General features: G+C 46.4%; 1 protein-coding gene across 7 annotated transcripts in view; it reads right to left on the bottom strand.

Annotated features, from left to right (window-relative positions):
• The window catches only part of ctnnd2a (catenin (cadherin-associated protein), delta 2a), a 234538-nt gene that overhangs the window by 143230 nt on the left and 74467 nt on the right, over positions 1-16841 (bottom strand). For 6 of the 7 annotated variants that reach the window (XM_076051063.1, XM_076051069.1, XM_076051062.1 and 3 more), the window contains one exon: positions 7861-7973. In XM_076051063.1, coding sequence (XP_075907178.1) covers positions 7861-7973 — 113 coding nt within the window. Of the gene's footprint in view, positions 1-7860; positions 7974-8440; positions 8589-16841 lie in introns of those variants that run through there. The other variant, XM_076051068.1, reaches the window with a different exon arrangement.

Below are 16841 nucleotides of genomic sequence, written 5' to 3'. Positions count from 1 at the left end.
TCACTTTAGAACGAGGTTTACAGAATTAACCCCGAACGTGAGCAAACGTTCAGCTCACGCAATCTGCGACGTTTGCATTGTTAATGACTTAATGACTGATGCTTCATCTGTGCTTCTTCCAGTTGGCGTGAAATGCCATCCTGCGATGTAAACATGCCTTACGTAGCCTCGCCAAGTGGCATCAACTCACTTTGCAGAAACACGGCTCTGGCATCTTTTTAAATTCTGAAGCTAATTTTCAGAAGCTTGTTTGACACTTCGGAAATGCGTAAAGAGTAGAATAATATCTGGATCCGTCACCTGATCGTAATTCTAATTTAATCACACTTATTAAAACGGTAACTCAGCTATGAACAGCAGTTGAACATTATACCATAGCTGTGCGTTCCGGTAGTGTCTCCACATTGTGTTGCTCATCATCTTCTTGACAACCAGGATGTTTTCACTATGAGAGAGGACTAGGGCCACAAGCAGAGAAAAAAATATTACAGGAAGGAGATTTTTTTCATTTTGAGTTAGAAGTTGAAATTTCGTGAAGAAAATCTATATAAAAAAGACAAAATCTCATGAAAAAAGTCGAAATATGGTGAATAAGTTGACTTTAGAAAAGACGAAATGTTGTGAATAAAGTAGAAATTTCATGAATGAAGTCGACGCAAATAATTCTCTTCTTGCGGGCCGTCATCCTCTTCCGTATTTCACACACTTCAACTTTCACTCCACCGTTGAATCTTCAACGTGAGCGAGCAGAGCGCAGCCAGATGGCGAACGCAGTTCTTCCGACTGAAGTTGAGGAAGAACTCGCTTCTGTTTCGTTTTTTTTACCTTCCTGGACCTGCTGTTTGAAAATCGACATATGTCTACAACAACAACGAGACGCCTGTCAACACGAGATTCCTCCTTCTGTCTTAACAAAATAAAAAAATAAAAAACTTCATCTGCATTCATCGCAGGACTGCGGTGGCCCCCAGAGGGACCGTCTGGTCAACAGCCCATCAAAAGCAGTTACCGCCGCGCATTCAGCGCGCGCGTTTGATCCGGCGAGGGAGTGTTCAAGGTAAGCATCCCCGACGTGTGGGCGAAGCCGGCGCATAAACGGTGGCGGGTTTATTAACACAGTTGTCGTGAGTAAATGAAGGCTCTGGAAAAAGAAATTCCAAAGAGTGATGATTAAGACGAGACGCACCGATGATGGAAGTGAAGGGAAGACAAATGCGGGAGAATGGAGACGTTAAGGTGGAGGATGGAGAGAAAAGAAAAGGTGGGAGCTGGGGTTTGGGGGAATGGGGATGGGGGGGGGGTTGATCGATAATGAGTCAATGAGGCTACTGTATTCCGCGGCTGCCACGGGATAATGAAAGCTATTTATTGGCAATTTATCTCTTTCTCCGTCTCCTCCCTCTTTTATCTCTGTCTCCTCAGTCTGTCTCGCTCCATCCCTCACAGCCTCCCAGCCGCCAAAAAAATACAAAAAAAAAACAAAACACATCAACAACAACAACAAAAAAAACCTCCACACTAACAAATCCATTATGTGCAGAAAAACAATTGCCCCCCCCCATTTGTCATATTTTTTTGGTGCTTGTCGTCTGACAACCCCGCGGTGCTGCCCAGCTCTTTGGTCGCCTGACGCAGCGTTTGTGCGGCTGACACCACGCGCGCATTGCGGATGGACGAGCGCAACAGTTTGAAAGAGATGCCGAGTGGGGGCCATTTGTGTCAGGAACAAATGAGGGAAAAAAAAACAACCAAAATAACCCACACACATCCCTCAGCAGAGGGACATTATTCATCCCCCAACAATTCTGGCCTTTCCGACACCTCCCGGGAGGTTGGGACGGGCCTCCTGTGACAGCCGAGACAGCCGTCGCTGCACTTTGGCTGACTGCGGCCTCTCTTATACTCGGAGGGGAGGGGGGGGTGGGGGAAGAAGGTGTAATTTCAGGACGAAAGAAGATCCTTCTATCCGAACTTTTTGTCAGAGATAAGAGGCTGTCATCATGCCTCCCAGCTCGGTAATTTGTTAGAAACAAGCCGGCATCACGGTGGAGACAACTGTGACAGCCACACCAGACTCAGTGGTTATTTATTAAGTCACAGAAGAGATCGGAACATCTGATTTAGTCCGTGGTACTGGAAAGGGAATGTGAAACCCAGAGTTTAGAGCAGCTGTGGTTTGTATTGCTCGGAAACTCCGGATTGTTTGGGACGTTTGAAGGCTTAATTGAAATACTCATCCGACTCAAAACCATTGATGCGTTTTAAGACCAGGGTACTGGACTTCCAATATGGAAGCAATTTTCCCAGTGGCCACCAGAGGTACTGCCGCCAGAAACCCCATACAGGCCAAATAACATTTTTCCTGTAGACCGCAATACCAAAGTGACTGCCTGTAAAACAGGTAACAGGACACCTTAGACTTGACACACAGTTCAAAACAAATCTTTCCATTGTACATTCTTTAGTCAAGGACTTAAACATTCTTAAAATGATTCTAAAAGAAATTCTAAAAAAAGAAATCCTCAGAATAGACTCTTTCTCAGCTGATGCCTTCTGATGCATTGTGGGAGCTATAAAAGCATGATGCGAATGGCCTCTACATGAGAAACTCCACTGGACTGAATGGGAACACACAGCAGGCACACATGAAGGGACCTTGCAATCAAAAGGAAACGGATCTTACCTTCTGAAAGGCACTCACAAGAAGAATGTCGTTTTCAAACCGATAATCATGACGTTTCAACCGATAAGATTCTTGACGCGGCTCCGCCGCTGGCAAGGACGTGCATTCATTATTCAAAAGGGTCCGGTTCCTTTTGACGAGGTGCGCCGCGACGGCAACCTCGCCACCAGCTGAGTGTCGCGACCCCAATCGAAGACGGTCCTCCGGACCATTAGGTGCGAAAACGATCTCACGTCCCACGTTTCAAAGCGAAGGGGGGGGCCCCACTGTGTTGCTCCTTTGTCACGTTACATACAAAAATAAATACCTCACCCTCGCCAGCGGGAACCAAGGCCGAGCTTTTCGCAGGCAGCCGGTGTAATATGACAGCGTTATTGAATTGTGCGAGTGAAGCAATAAGCTTGCAGGACACCTCCTGTATGGCCTCGATAATGTACTGCCCTAAGTCACTATTAGCTTTGTGGCCGGCTCGCCATTATTACCTCAACAGTTCAAGGGCACAGGCCTTTAACGCGACCAATAAGGCCCCCGGCAGTGCAAAGCCGCCGCAAAAAAAAGGCACAGTCGCCAGCGCGGACGTCTCGAGGGAACCGCACCTGCCTTGCGGCGCACCGCAGTGAGACCACGGGGCAAGTGCAACAGCGAGAGACGCGGCGATCCCTCCCGCGTGACGTTCGCTGCCGATGGCGGTCGGTCCATTTCTTAAAAAAAAAATCCTGGCAACGTCCCAGGGGCGAAGGTGCCAATTAGGGTTGGCAGGCAAACGTTGGCCTTTCGCCAACGACGCAACAGTGTTTTTGGAATGGGTGTCTGGTTCCAGACATCGTCATCGCGTACCAGCAGCCGGAGATTTACTGCGCAAAATCCTGTCTGACATCACGCCGACAACATTTTAACTTCAACACGATAGCTGCAGTTATCAGAGTGTCAGAGCAAAAAGCTTAAACATCATTAAAGGTAATGGACATAAATAACACATGAACAAACATGAAATGTAACTCTTTGTATTTTTGAGTTTTAACTAATTTTGAATTGATATATCTCCAGAATTGTAGATATATTTGTGGTTGTGGTTGTGTAACCTTGCATGATGAATTGCTTTCTGCATTTCATCTGTCTGAGAGAAAGCATTCTGCTTTCTCTCAGACAAAGACGCAAAAGTATCAAAACTATACATATACACATATACCTATATATATATATATATATATACCTATATATATATATATATATATATATATATATATATATATACATATATGTATATATATATATATATATATATATATATATATATATATCTGACAAGATTTATGGCCCTTTTAAGAGCTCTAATGGTTGGTGCGGCACAGCCAGACAGGCGGTGAGGCAGCGGGAGCCAGTGTTTCCTGCTGCCTGCCACTTACCACTAATCTTAGAAAAATGACAAATTAGCCTCGGTGCGGCGTTTCCTTTCTGCATGTTTGCATGTGAACGCCAGCGTGCCTTCCCTCCTCCAGTGTGTGCAAGCGTGCCAGCCAGTCACAGTGTGAACAGATGTTAGTGGGTAAATGCCCTTTCTGCACCACAGTCAGGCATTTCGCGGGGTCCTCGGCGCCGAGGAGAAGTCCGTGGAGGGAGGCCCGGATTGCTTTATCGAGCAGAACGCAACTGGGGACGCCCAGGCTCTCGGCGGCGGCGGCGGCGGCGGCGGCGGCGGCAGCGGCCGTAAACACACACGAGCGTGTCAACACGGCGCCCGCTCCGAGCGTGTGGAACACAAACCTAGCGAGCGGCGCACATAACCACACACAGCGTGAGCAGAAGTACACACATGGAGGAGCAGACAGCAAAAAATACAGGAGAGCAGGGTAGCGTTCGCCCTGACAGGTTCCTGCAAAAGTAATAGACCGACCGCTGAGTGGAAATGGAAGCTGCAGCTTGGAGCCCCAGCAAGAAACCCAGTTGAAGGGAATGTAAACTGCCATAAAAAGAAAAGGAACACAACTTTTAAGGGATGAGAGTCAGTTCCGTTTGTCAGTGCCAACACGAATCACGGGCGTATTTAGCTTCCTAGCGTTAGCTGGCGTAGCAATGCTAGCGATTCAGACCCGAGTGAATAAGCATGACTGATGCAGGATATGTGGGAACAAGACACACACAGCGGTGCTTCATGCAGATACATGTTGTCACGTTGACGTTATTACAACCATTTTGCAAGTGGAGAAAGAACGTTCCAGAGCGAAGACGCAAAATACGACATTTTAAGTACTAATTAATAGGGCTCTGAACACACCTTCACTCTAAATTGTAAAGGGATGGAATATAATATTAATATACTGATATTAATGGTATATGTAAAAATATATATATATATATATTTTGTGCCAGAATTTGTTAATGTTCTTGTTCCCTTTCCCCTCAAATCAACTTGTTGCATGTTACATTTTATCACTTTCTCAGCCACACCACTATATTTAGCTGCTGCCTGTCACCGAGCCCCTGACGGAGGAGAGGAATATGAGCAGCGATGGCGGGGGCCGCAGAAAAGGTTAGTGCCGTCTCTTTGAATGGTGTCAAGCTCGCTCTGATCATTCACAATTATTTTGCAGCCATGAGAGTCTATATTTGGAGTAGAAGCTGAAGAGAGAAAAAAAAACAAAAAACACAAACAAAAAACGTCCCAACGTCGTCATATTTGAAAATGCTCGGCTAAACGGCAAAACTCAGAAGTGAGCCGTCACTCACAGCTGGCGTGTTTGTAAACCCCTTTTGCCAACAAAGACGAATCGCGTCGTTTTGCTGACACGCGCTGACAAATTTGAGCGCGCACGGTGACTCAGTGGACTCGGAGGCAAAATAGCGGAGCTGTCAGCAGACAAAAGCTTCGCTAAGCCAATCCGCCTTATCTGATGTGATAATCATAAGGTGATGCAACTGTGAGACAGGACGCTTGACAGCAGACGAGCGACTGTTGGCACAGACACTCGCACATGGCGTTCCTTAAAAGCCGATACCCGAAAAGACGCCCGTAGTGAATTAAAAAAAAAAAAAAAAAAACTCAGTTAAAGACACTGTAGTAAGAAATTAATAAAGAAAATTACAATATGCAAATCCCGGATCCTGGCAGAGCAACTAAAATAAGCTCTTTAAAGAAAAATGGTTTTGGACGGTTTCAATGCCACTAATAGGTGAATTCTAAAAACTGAATGTTAAAAAAAAAATAAATAAAAAAAATCATAGTGGTCTATGGAGTACACCCACTGGAGGTGCATAAATCATGCCGTTTGGCACGTATCCTTAGTGACCACGGCTGCCGCGGCATCCAAAGATTTACAACCTGTCAAGACCCACGTCAACACATCAACAACTGACAACACAAACCAACACTTCTGTCATACAGAAGTACACTATGGCACACTACAATCCTAATGCCTCATTGAAATTTGTCCCAATAGGTCGCATGTTACTTCTACAGCAGCAGCAGCTAATATTAGCTAGTACACTAATGTTCGCAAATTCAACCGAGCAAACAGTAATGACGTCGGCAGTGCGACAATAAGAATAATTTATTGATCAATAGCGGCGCTTTACGCAAAGATTTGTCGCCAGCAAGTCGGGGCGTCAGTACAACTAAAACAAAAGTAGAAACAAACAGCAAACTTTATAACACTTTGTATGCAAACCACTTGTGTGAGTTCTAGAGTTCTAGATTAAATAAAGATGAAATGCGAGGCTGGCTCCAGATTTATGGGGATCTATTATTTGCATACGCATGAATAAAAAACGCGCGTTCACTTTGCTTTCGACGGTTGCGCTCAAGGTATCTTGAGATCTCCAGCCATACATATGGATAACTCAAGAATACCTCGGCCGCAAACCAGGAGCGACACCTCTACATTCTCACCAAATAACTCTGAGGCTCGGTTGGAGCAAACAGAATGAATTTGGGAGGTTCAAAGGTGTGTGTTTCTTTGTTTTGTTTCTGTTTTTTCCCCCCGGTGTTCTTTCTCCTTGCCCAGCACCCCCAGGGTTGTGCACTTATGCAATAAGCCGCCTGCGGGAGTGAGGGGGATGCAGAATTCATATGAAGCCGACTCTTTGACATCACAGCAACCAACTGAAATACAAACACAAACGCAAACGCAAAACGCATCCCAACTCCTCCAAGTTTCTGCCAGAACCGTGGATTAGTTTTATTATTCACGGTGAAGGAGGGAGCATGTGGGGCGATTCCACGAGAGCGGGAACGGGGCGGACACCGAGCTTATGGTTTGAGCCGTGAGCAGGAAATTTGAAATTAGCATGCTCGTCACACGCAGTACATCTGCTCCTCATCCTTTCTTCATCTTAACTCCCTCCTTCTATTAAGAGTTCCCCTTCCCTCACGAGAAACCCATTTTGGCAGCAGAAAGGTCAGATTTATCCAACCAGTAATGAAGCAATTTGTAGGGCTCCAGGGCCTTGGGTTGATATTCCAATCAATGCCGTAATATGACCGAAGGGTACCCAAAAGTGAGAGGTGAGATGAGAGAGGACGCTTGAAACGAGGAAGGCCGAGTCAGACTTTTTCCCAAGCCCCGCGACATACGTGCGCTGGAAGCTGTCCATGCGCGCGCTGTGCCGGTTGCTGTATCTCAAATTGTCTCGCAGAACACGCGAGGCTAGTCAGAAAGCCTTGGTACATGTCCGCTGATTTGTGCCCGCTCAATTATTTTCATGCATGCGCAATTTTCCCGCCTGCGGCTCCCCCGCGGTGGCTCGACGACCGCAACCGAACCATTCAGAACTCAAGTCATTCCACCGACCCGGTGAGCCACGGGCAATTAGAAATTAGCAATAAGGCGCGCGCGTTAGCGTGAAGCGGGCGAAAGCCAAAGGGAGTCCAGGAGCGAGGGGTCCGCAGGTGGATGCCGGCAGCTCACAGATCAAGAGCACAAAGATGATTGAAAAAAAGAAAAAGACACGTACAAATCTGTAAGCAAAGCCTGAATCCAACAGGATAATATGATCATGAGGTTTGGACAAATGAAGTTGCAAGGTGCAAATGTAAGTCTTTACACCTACTAAAGTGATTTTGAGTCTTAAAGCACATTTTTGGGGGGGTTTCTGCCTTCTTGCCAAAGGATGCATTCGAGCAATTTCAATTTCCCAAAATGAAACCCAGAGACTCCAGTGAAAAGTTCGCTCCGGCGTACCTGATGCTGCTCATGCTGCCGGCCTCTGATCCCAGCTTGCACCTCTCCAGCTGGGTGGCCACGATCTGACGTTCGGCCTCCAGCTCCCTGGTCAGGCGTTCGAACTGCAGCTCCTGGAGGGGACGCGAGAGAGGAAACAAACAAGCGTTAGCGTGGGACTTTTGGGCCGGAGGCAGTGCGAAGCTGGACTGCTTTGTGAGCACCAGCAGCCGTTTAGCCAATCATGTAGCAATTTGCTAGTTGTTAGTAAAACGATAAACCGCGGAAAAAATACAGTTTAAAAAAAAAGAAAGAAAAAACTTCGACAGTTTGGATTACCGTTTCGAATTTTAACTAGCATTAAAACCGTGTTTGATAACTGCGGTTTGAAAACCTACTGGTCATTGTAAAAAAATAAAAAAAAATAAAAAGCAGCAGTCGCCACCTCTACCACAGGCACGCAAGGCTGTTTTGCCGCTGTACGTGCCGCGTGCAGGTCTATGCACACGGCACGTACAGCAGCAAAACAGCCTCTTGTGTTTGCTGCTACTTATTTATTGCCGACGCTGCTTCAGAATTTGAGCAGACGAACAATAATTACACTCGAGATGTATGTTCGGTCCGTTTCTGCACCGGCACAATACTAGCTCCGCTGCTAAAGTCACAAACTCCGTCGTAGCTCCGGAAGCCGGTGTTATGTCGAAATCTGTTCACCCGTCGATGTGTTCCCCTTACCTTAACCTGCACCCAGCCTTATCCATAACCCCAAACAGTCGTCCTTTAAGTAGCGTTACCTGACTCCAAACGGAAAACAGCCTTCTGATTTAAAGAAAAAAATCTAGAGGAATAGCTTGTTCTTTTAATTTGTGTTTTCAAAATAAAACTTGGTTAAATGATTCCAGTGTGTGTATGAGTTTGTTTTTGTCGGGGTTTTTTTTTTACATTTTGAGCACATTTCAACAATACCGTGATAATAATAATTATCGTGATCATTTTGGTCGCAGTAACTGTGATGCGAAATTTTCATACCGCTATAGCTCTAGTGTTGACGAGCAGTTGAACATTTTACCAATACGTGAATATTACGTTGTATGTATGTATATCCATCATTTCAAAAAGGACTTATACATTTTGTGAATCGTGTTTTCAGATTTTTCATTTTGGGAATGAAAGATCTTGGAATTCCCTCTGAAATCCTTGAAAAAAAAAATACACTGTTCACCGCAGGACGGCGCTTTCGCGCGCTGCCGTACGGAGCGCGAGCATATAAAACACCAACAGCCAATGAGGATTCCCGTCACGTTCGACACGCATGTCGTTTTCTGCGCCTCGACTCCCCCCCCCACATCTACCCTCCCGTCTGGTTGCGGCTCGCGGGTTCTGCGGCAGTCTGGCGAGTTGCGTGTTCCCGTCAGCTTCTTGCGCGGCAGCACTCTCGGGAGCCTTCGGGCTTTAAGGCCGAGTGACTGATGATTCCGCGGGAGGCGCGAGTGTGTCCCTCGCGCCTGCCTCTCGACGCCTCGCTCATAACCCTAGTACTCTGCGTGTGTGTGTGTGTGTGTGTGATGGTGGGTTGCATTTCAGCCACACGGAGGCAGATCAATAGTACAGTGAACTTTAGCCCATTGAAGACTCAGAGCGTGTGTGTGCACGCGTGCACGTGTGTGTGAAAGCCGAGCCGAGTCTATGCGGGCTTGATTGGTTTTCCGAAGCCATTTGAAGCTCTGAATGACTTGAACCCCCCGACTCGCTATCTCCAGACTCCAACCTCAATCCCCTTAACTCTCCCCTGCCGCCACCGACGAAACGCGGCACAATGTAATTCATCTGCCCCTCCGCTCCCTCGGCCGACTTACAGCAGCCACTTGCTCGCTCATAAATATGCGCACGCCTCCCTGTTGCGTATCATTCACTATTCACGCGCACAAAAGGTGAGCCTGCCGCTAGTGCGCGTACGCGTACGTATCCGGCGGGCCCCGCGCGATTCCGTGTAATCACGGCTCATCAAGGCTACCGAGTCGAGTCGATCAACTTTCTGTTCAGAAGAAGAAGAAGGAAAAAAAAAAACAAAACACACACAGCCGTGAAGGCAAGAACAGATGTCGCTATTTTCTGTTCACTCCGACAGACTGCGCAGAGCCAAAACAATTTACCGTCAACGGCTGATGGGTTCGGTTGCCGTTTTTTTCAGACTTTACTTCCAGGTGCCCGATGACGCGGGCAGGTGAGGGCGAGGGCGAGGTGCCAAAGTCGAGCTCGAGTCGAGGATAAAACGCAAATGACGGCAAAAGGAGGAATTAGACGCTAACCGAGGACGTGTGCTAAGAAAATCACTGTACCGGTAATTAACGTCAACGCGACGCGCATACTAACAATTACCGCAAAAGAACAGCATTACTCTATTAAATGTGTCGGCGTGAGACGTGTCAGAGGGCCCCCCCCGCTATTCTCCCATAATGTTCAGCCTGCAGCAGCGAGAGCAAAACTCCCCACTGTGCTTTTATAGCACTGCCGGTCTGCTCCTATACCTCTTAACAGACATAATGGGCTCATAATAAATCGAGGACTATAACAGAATTGGTGTTATGTCACATTCTGCTAGTCAGAGCCTGTTTGTCTTGCGCATTTGCCCATTTTTTTGGACAAACTCTCCCTGCAAAGCGCAATTAGAAAAATTTTTAAGAACACCATTGAAAATAACTGTTAAATTGTGTTTTGTTTTTTACAACAGCTCACACCTGCAAGCCAGTGACATCTGCCGCATTTCATCACAGCGGAAATGGAACGGTTTCAATTATCTTCCTCCTCCTCCCTAAAAGGCTAAGCAGCTTGAATTAAAAAGCCTTAGAATGTTGCTGTGTTAAATTTGCCCTCAGAGAGGCGACACTGAGGGAGACCACGCGACTCCCTCTGCCCAATTCGTCTGGATGTGGTTTTCGATGTAGACGCCTCTGCAAATTTTCACCTGATTTTCCAATAGCGAGGTCTTGCCAGAAGGGCCGTCTTATTTAACTGAGCTCGTGTGAACCGATGTGTCTACAGTAGAAGAGCTGAGGCTCGATTTACAGAGAGTGTTTCACCTCCATTAGGTCCTGATTTCTCCCACGGTCCTTGTCTCATAGCTGCGCGGCTTTCAAAGCGGTCCCAGTGTGCATATTTTAGCGTGTAGAAGGTTGCAAAGACTGACGTTATTCTCCCACCTTTGCTACTTGCTGCCTCATCCTTCAGTTCAACAGCTTTTTGCCCTGGAACCCGGAACACACATCGTTTTAGAACATGCTGACACTGTATTTCCAATGTCTCGGTGGAAAAGGGGAACCTCACGAACACCTGGGGGAAAGTGCCCGGTCTCCCAAAGTCCTTAATGACCAATATTTATTTTCCCCATTTGCCCCCTGCTTCATTTTCAAGCACGTCTTAATAGGCAATTAGCACAAGGCAGGCAGCTGCTCGCAGCAGAAATCAGTGCGACTCCCCTCAGCTCCTGTGTTGCAACAAGTGTTGCACTGCACTCTAAAAGGGGCGGAATTTGTGCCGCTCAATACTTGTGATTTATATGAGTCAAAAAGAATAGGGTTTTTGAGTCGCTGTGTCAGATATCCAGAGCGTTCATAAATCCATGTGTGCAGACAAGCTTCACCCACTCCTCGCTGATTCATCCCGCAAAAGACACCGATTTGAAATGGAAAATTGATCCATTTATGATGAATCGCTTTTGATTGTGGTTCACTATGAAAGGATTCTCAATGGGGAAACATCTATTTTTCCTCACTGTTTCTCAACTGAGTGATTTGCTCATTTTCCGAGTGAAGTCAGGCCACTGTGAAGAACTGAGTGATTTGTTTGTTCACAGGGAGCCGCTGCTTTTCACACAAGACGAATGCAGTATATTCATACAAATGATATGAAAATAGCTGACGCATAATAGTGACACGATGCCTGGTCTCTTTGCTGTTGACAAGCAAGTGGCAGCACACAGTCAGTGAACGAGTTAATAAGGACGAGGAATCACCAGCAGTGACGGGCAATAGCGCGCGACAAGTAGCGACGCTACTAGCGTTAACTACATTTTTCAGTAGCGCCATGTTAGCGCAGCTCCCTTTGAACTTTTTAAGCTTTTTCTGTAGCTATTTTTAGACTCCAGTAGTGACGTAGGGTCACTCGGACGATACACGTTGCTGTCCATGAGAAAACTGTCTGCTGAATAAAGATATGTGGGGTGTAAAAAAAATAATACATGATGATTGGTTGGTTTAGATATGACGAATATGTCGACTCACGATTGGGTAAGGTTACCCAATCAGAGGTCATGCCGTTCCAACCAGGAAGCAGACGCACGTGAAGTGAAAGAGAAACCAGTTTGGCAGAAGCTGCCTCTGATATTTCCCAGACACAAATAGCCAGACAGGGCTTGTTTGAATTGTTCCTGTTTGTTTTATAATAAACAAAGAAACTGACATTTTTTTTGCCTGCCTATTTGTTTGGTGGAAAGTCGTTGTTGAAGTAGATAAAAAAAGAAAGTGGTGTCGATGTAGCTTGCTACTTTTCTCTGGGGATAGTTTCTGCTGTAGCTAAGCTATGTTTAATCTAGAGTAACTTTTAGCTTAACTTATCCTTGTAGCCTAACTCCATCGTCCAAGTACGTTGCCCATCACTGATCACCAGTCAGGAAAACGACTCAACTTCTGAACGATTCGTCCGAGACTCGCATTCCACTACTTCAAAGACGGCACAAGTCACATGCCAGGTGCACGCTTTGAAAGCAAACACCTTTCGAGGTGCTTTCAGTCTGAAACAGCCAACGGTGCAAACACAGCCAGAGTGTCGGAGCTGTCTCTTCCTCTCTCTCTCTCGGGCGACTCAGACGATAATCCCCCCCTGATCGATTATCTCCACCACCACCCCACCACCCCGTGGAGACTCAGGGAGCATCGCATTATCCAAGAGTAAACACCTCTGAGCCAAACGTGAACTCAGCATGGGCGAATAAGCAGGAAAAGAAACGGTGTCTCAGAGCGGAGAGAGCCCGACTGAAGGATTGATGGCTGAATTTCCAGCCCCAGCGGAAGGAGAAGTGATCGGTGTGAACCAGTGTAGCAATTTACTCACCAACTCAAATGACGTGGCAATAACAAACGGCAATTTCTTCCCGAAATCCCAATTCTCTCTCAGACGCAGGATAATGTGCAACACAACAATTGCAGATATAATCAAGACAGCAATCTCAAACATGGGTCCATGTTGTGTTCGGTTCCCCACCTTAATAAATGGAGCCCCCTCCGACTTTCAAACTACTTACGGACCCAGGGAGACAATTTAGCAACCCTTGTTTATAAATAAAGAGGGGCAGCTAACACATCAGGGGGTTTAAGCAGGCTAAATGCCAGGGATATGTTCTAACTGGCAGCTGTTAGTCTAAGAACTCACCGCGGTAAAAGTTCCTCTTTGGTAAAAGCCGAATCCCCCCCACACGGCACCATAAAAACAGTGCGCGCCGTCTGTGTGTGTCCAGAGATAAGACCCAATCATTACAAAGTGGCCTTTGGGCAGCTATTAACAGCGCTGTTTTTGGATGGCAGACAAAAGGCTATCATACAGAGCGATGACCTTCCAGTGGAGAAGAAAGCCTCCCCCCCCCACCCCCCCTTCATCGCCTTCCTCTTCCCTTTCTCCTCCACGACAAGTGGACTCAAATTGCGGAGCGCAAACGAGAGACGGATAAAAAGGTCACTCTTCTCCCCTCCGCCACTTCTTTTGCATATCAAAAAAATTTCCCCACACCGGGAGCCTTTTGTTGCCGGTTTCCACCGCCCCCCCCCCATCCCTTCACTGAGGTCTCAATTTTTTTCGGTTCACGGAGCAAAGGCTCGGGTTGAGGCGGAGCAGAAATCCATCTACGGCCCATCTGCCCACCATCTGCTTGTCTCGTCTGTCATTAAACAAGTTAAAAGTTGGATTGGGAAGAACAGAGGAGCGGGGCGAGGGGCTGGGAACTACCTGGGTAAGTTCCCAGACGAAACCGAGGGATGGGTGAGCGTGACACCTGATCTCTTGCATGTGCGTGCAGGATGGCCCGACTAAAAGACAACCAACGTGGCCTTGATCGCCCTGCTAATGTTCTGTGAACAAGGGTGTCGCATTACCCACCACGAGGCCTTTCCCGGTATTTTATATCGCTGGTAAATAAAAAAGAAAAACAAGTCGCTGACTCGTGTTCACTCTAATTGCCTCCGACATAACTGAACATCATGGCTCAATTGTGTTTTATTGTAACACTAGCGCGCGTTCCCTTTAAAAGCCGGCAACCAATCAGCCCTGAGGTTACAGTCACTGACAGGTGAAAGTAATTAACATTGATTATCTCATTCAAATGGCCCCTGCGAGTGAAATACACAGTGTGCATGCGTTGGGGAGCATGGAATGCGCCCCTTACGCACGGCTTGTGTTTACGATGTTAATTCACTCAAAGACAAACAGTTTTCAGAGCGTTTGCCAGATACCAGTTAGTGAGTTTTCATGAAATGTTGTGCAAAGTTTTAGCAAAATTTGTTTTAAAATTTAAGGGTGCGTAAAAGGGTGGCGATGGATTGGGATGGCTAAAAGTTTCTGCTCATAGATGCTAGTACTGACTGTAAATCCTCAGACTTTAAACCTTCTAACCTTCTGGCTTTCCCCATCAGAACTTTTTATTTATTTTCCAGTGATTCTGCGTCAAATTTTGCATCGAAGCCGGCGCGAAAAGTTGAAATCCAAAACATTTCGCACCCCCGAAACATTTGGCATTTCCGTGACATTTGTCCGTTATTCATTCATCCCCTGTGCAAAGGCCTCCGGGTGGCGCTCGGGGTCACGGCATGGAGGGGGCTGATCTTTTCGTCGAGCTGGTGGCTCAAATGTTTCGGCCGACTGAGTGAAATCTGACAAGCTGTGAAGAGGCAAACACGTTTGGCCATTTCTTTTGCCGCTGCTTTTCAGTTTGCTTTCTTTACACCCATCTCAAGAGTCTGAAGTATTTTTCACTCCACTCGAGCCTTCAGCGCGAGATCGTCGGAGTGATCCTGAGCCCGGGATTGAAATATCTCTGATTCAGGCCAAGTGGAATTGAGGAAAAAGTCTTCAAAAGGGAGCCACATCAAATTGCCACATCACTTGAACCCTTTGAAAATCACTTATTTATTAGACTGGTTCCAGGCTAATGGCATGTCACTGCGTGGGAACCGGCCGCCATATTTGCAGAGTATGAATTTAAACGTTTGTATTCGCACATGCATGAAAGCCGGACTGTAGGAGACGACCAGCGAAGCAGGTGTATCTCTTACATTTTAAAGTCAGCCTTTTAATCTCCATTCTGAAAACTGCACAGAGCTTAGAGGCAAGACTGCCAACAGCTGTGCCATAACCGCTTTATATGCATTATGAATATTCAGCGCACAAACACAGCGGTACTCTGGCAGATCTCTCCCTCGTTAAATTATTTAAGGGTGCGCTGGGCAAACTGAAATCATCCCTCTCTTAGTCTCCAATTTTGATCTCCCGTCCTCATTTGTTCCAGTATCCTGTATTTCCCCCCCCTCTTTCAGATGCGTGACGTGTACAGTTTGTGTCTGTGTATGGTTGCGTGCGTGTCTGATCACACGCGTGCACACTTGCAGACACACTTTGCTCTTGGTTTATTTAAAGCGCTAAACAAATTTCAAGGCAATCTGGTCATCCCTTCTGCGGGAGGACAACCAAACGCAAACACGCGCAGACGCGCACAGACACAAATAGAAGGCAGCTCTCTCTCTCTCTCTCTCTCTCTCTCTGTCCTAATTTGGCAACAAATTAGCATAGCGTCAGTCTATCAACCGCTGCATCACACTTGACATAATGAATAGGATAAAAGCAAGAACTGAGAAAGAAGTAACTGCACTCTGCTCTCAGTCCTCTAGCGTTTGAAAATCATCCAAGCGTATTTCCCACTTCCTCGCGCTTCCTCATTCGCTAACCCTTCCTCTAGGGACTCAACTACAAGGCATTCAAGGTCTCCGAGCAGCTTTGCTCGGCACATGAACCGATGCGGCATGTTTTGGGGAGGGCAATGCAACCTTTAAACATGCCAAAATTTGAGACTGACGTGCATAAAATAGTGGGAACAACTAAGACACTGGAGTTAGCAAACGTTAGCATTGGCTATGGTGTCTTGGGAAAACATTATTTGCATATATCTTGTACACTAAGTGGTACCGTTATTGTGTCAAACATATTACTAAGGCTGCAACTGTGTTATTCCAAAACAAAGTTGATCGAAAAAACAGAGTAACATCAATTGCAATGTCGAGAATGCAGTGAGGTTTTTAATAAACAATAGGTTGCTTTCCATTTTTACCAAATTACAAAGAGCCTCTCTGAAAAAAAATATATTATGTGCATTTTTTTTTTCATTAAATACGGTAAAATATTAAAAGTTTCATTTACAAACAACGCAGCAAATGCTTTTTCTCATCCTTGAAGGGAAAACTTTCTGCTCTTGCTAGTCCTGCGAGCTCAAATAGACAAAAGGTCCTTGTCAACCCTTCGTACACACGCACACACTCACGCAGAGAGACTCCTAATTGGAATTACCCAGAAAAAGTGCAGAGTGGTCGGCCCTGTTAATGTCATTGAGCTGCTGAATGGGCTCTGCGTGCTCAGTGGCGCATGAGTGAATAAACTCACCGACGGCTGCGGACGGCGTTTTCCTTCCTTTATGACCGACTCGTGGGAGTAAGCAACGATTGACTTTGAACATGATCGAGTTCAAACATTCTGGTTTCAAACACAGTTAAAAGGTTTGGACGTTTGTCTCATTGAGTGGGTGATCTACTTTGCTTCCGGAAATCATAAAAGAAACATGGGACCACCCCCTCCCCCAACCCCTGGCGCAGTTTACTGGCCACTTCATTAGGCACACCTTGCCGGTGCTGGGTACCTGATAAAGTGGCTGGTGGGTGCATATGAAAAGGGCTTCACAAGGACAATGG

This window comes from Nelusetta ayraudi, unplaced genomic scaffold (genome assembly GCF_046127955.1).
Source record: "Nelusetta ayraudi isolate G7.1 ecotype Tasmania unplaced genomic scaffold, CSIRO-AGI_Nayr_v1 ptg000132l, whole genome shotgun sequence".
NCBI classification, from domain to species: Eukaryota; Metazoa; Chordata; class Actinopteri; order Tetraodontiformes; family Monacanthidae; genus Nelusetta; species Nelusetta ayraudi.
The sequence above is the reverse complement of the archived record's forward strand: the minus strand, read 5'-3'. Positions and strand labels throughout refer to the sequence as shown.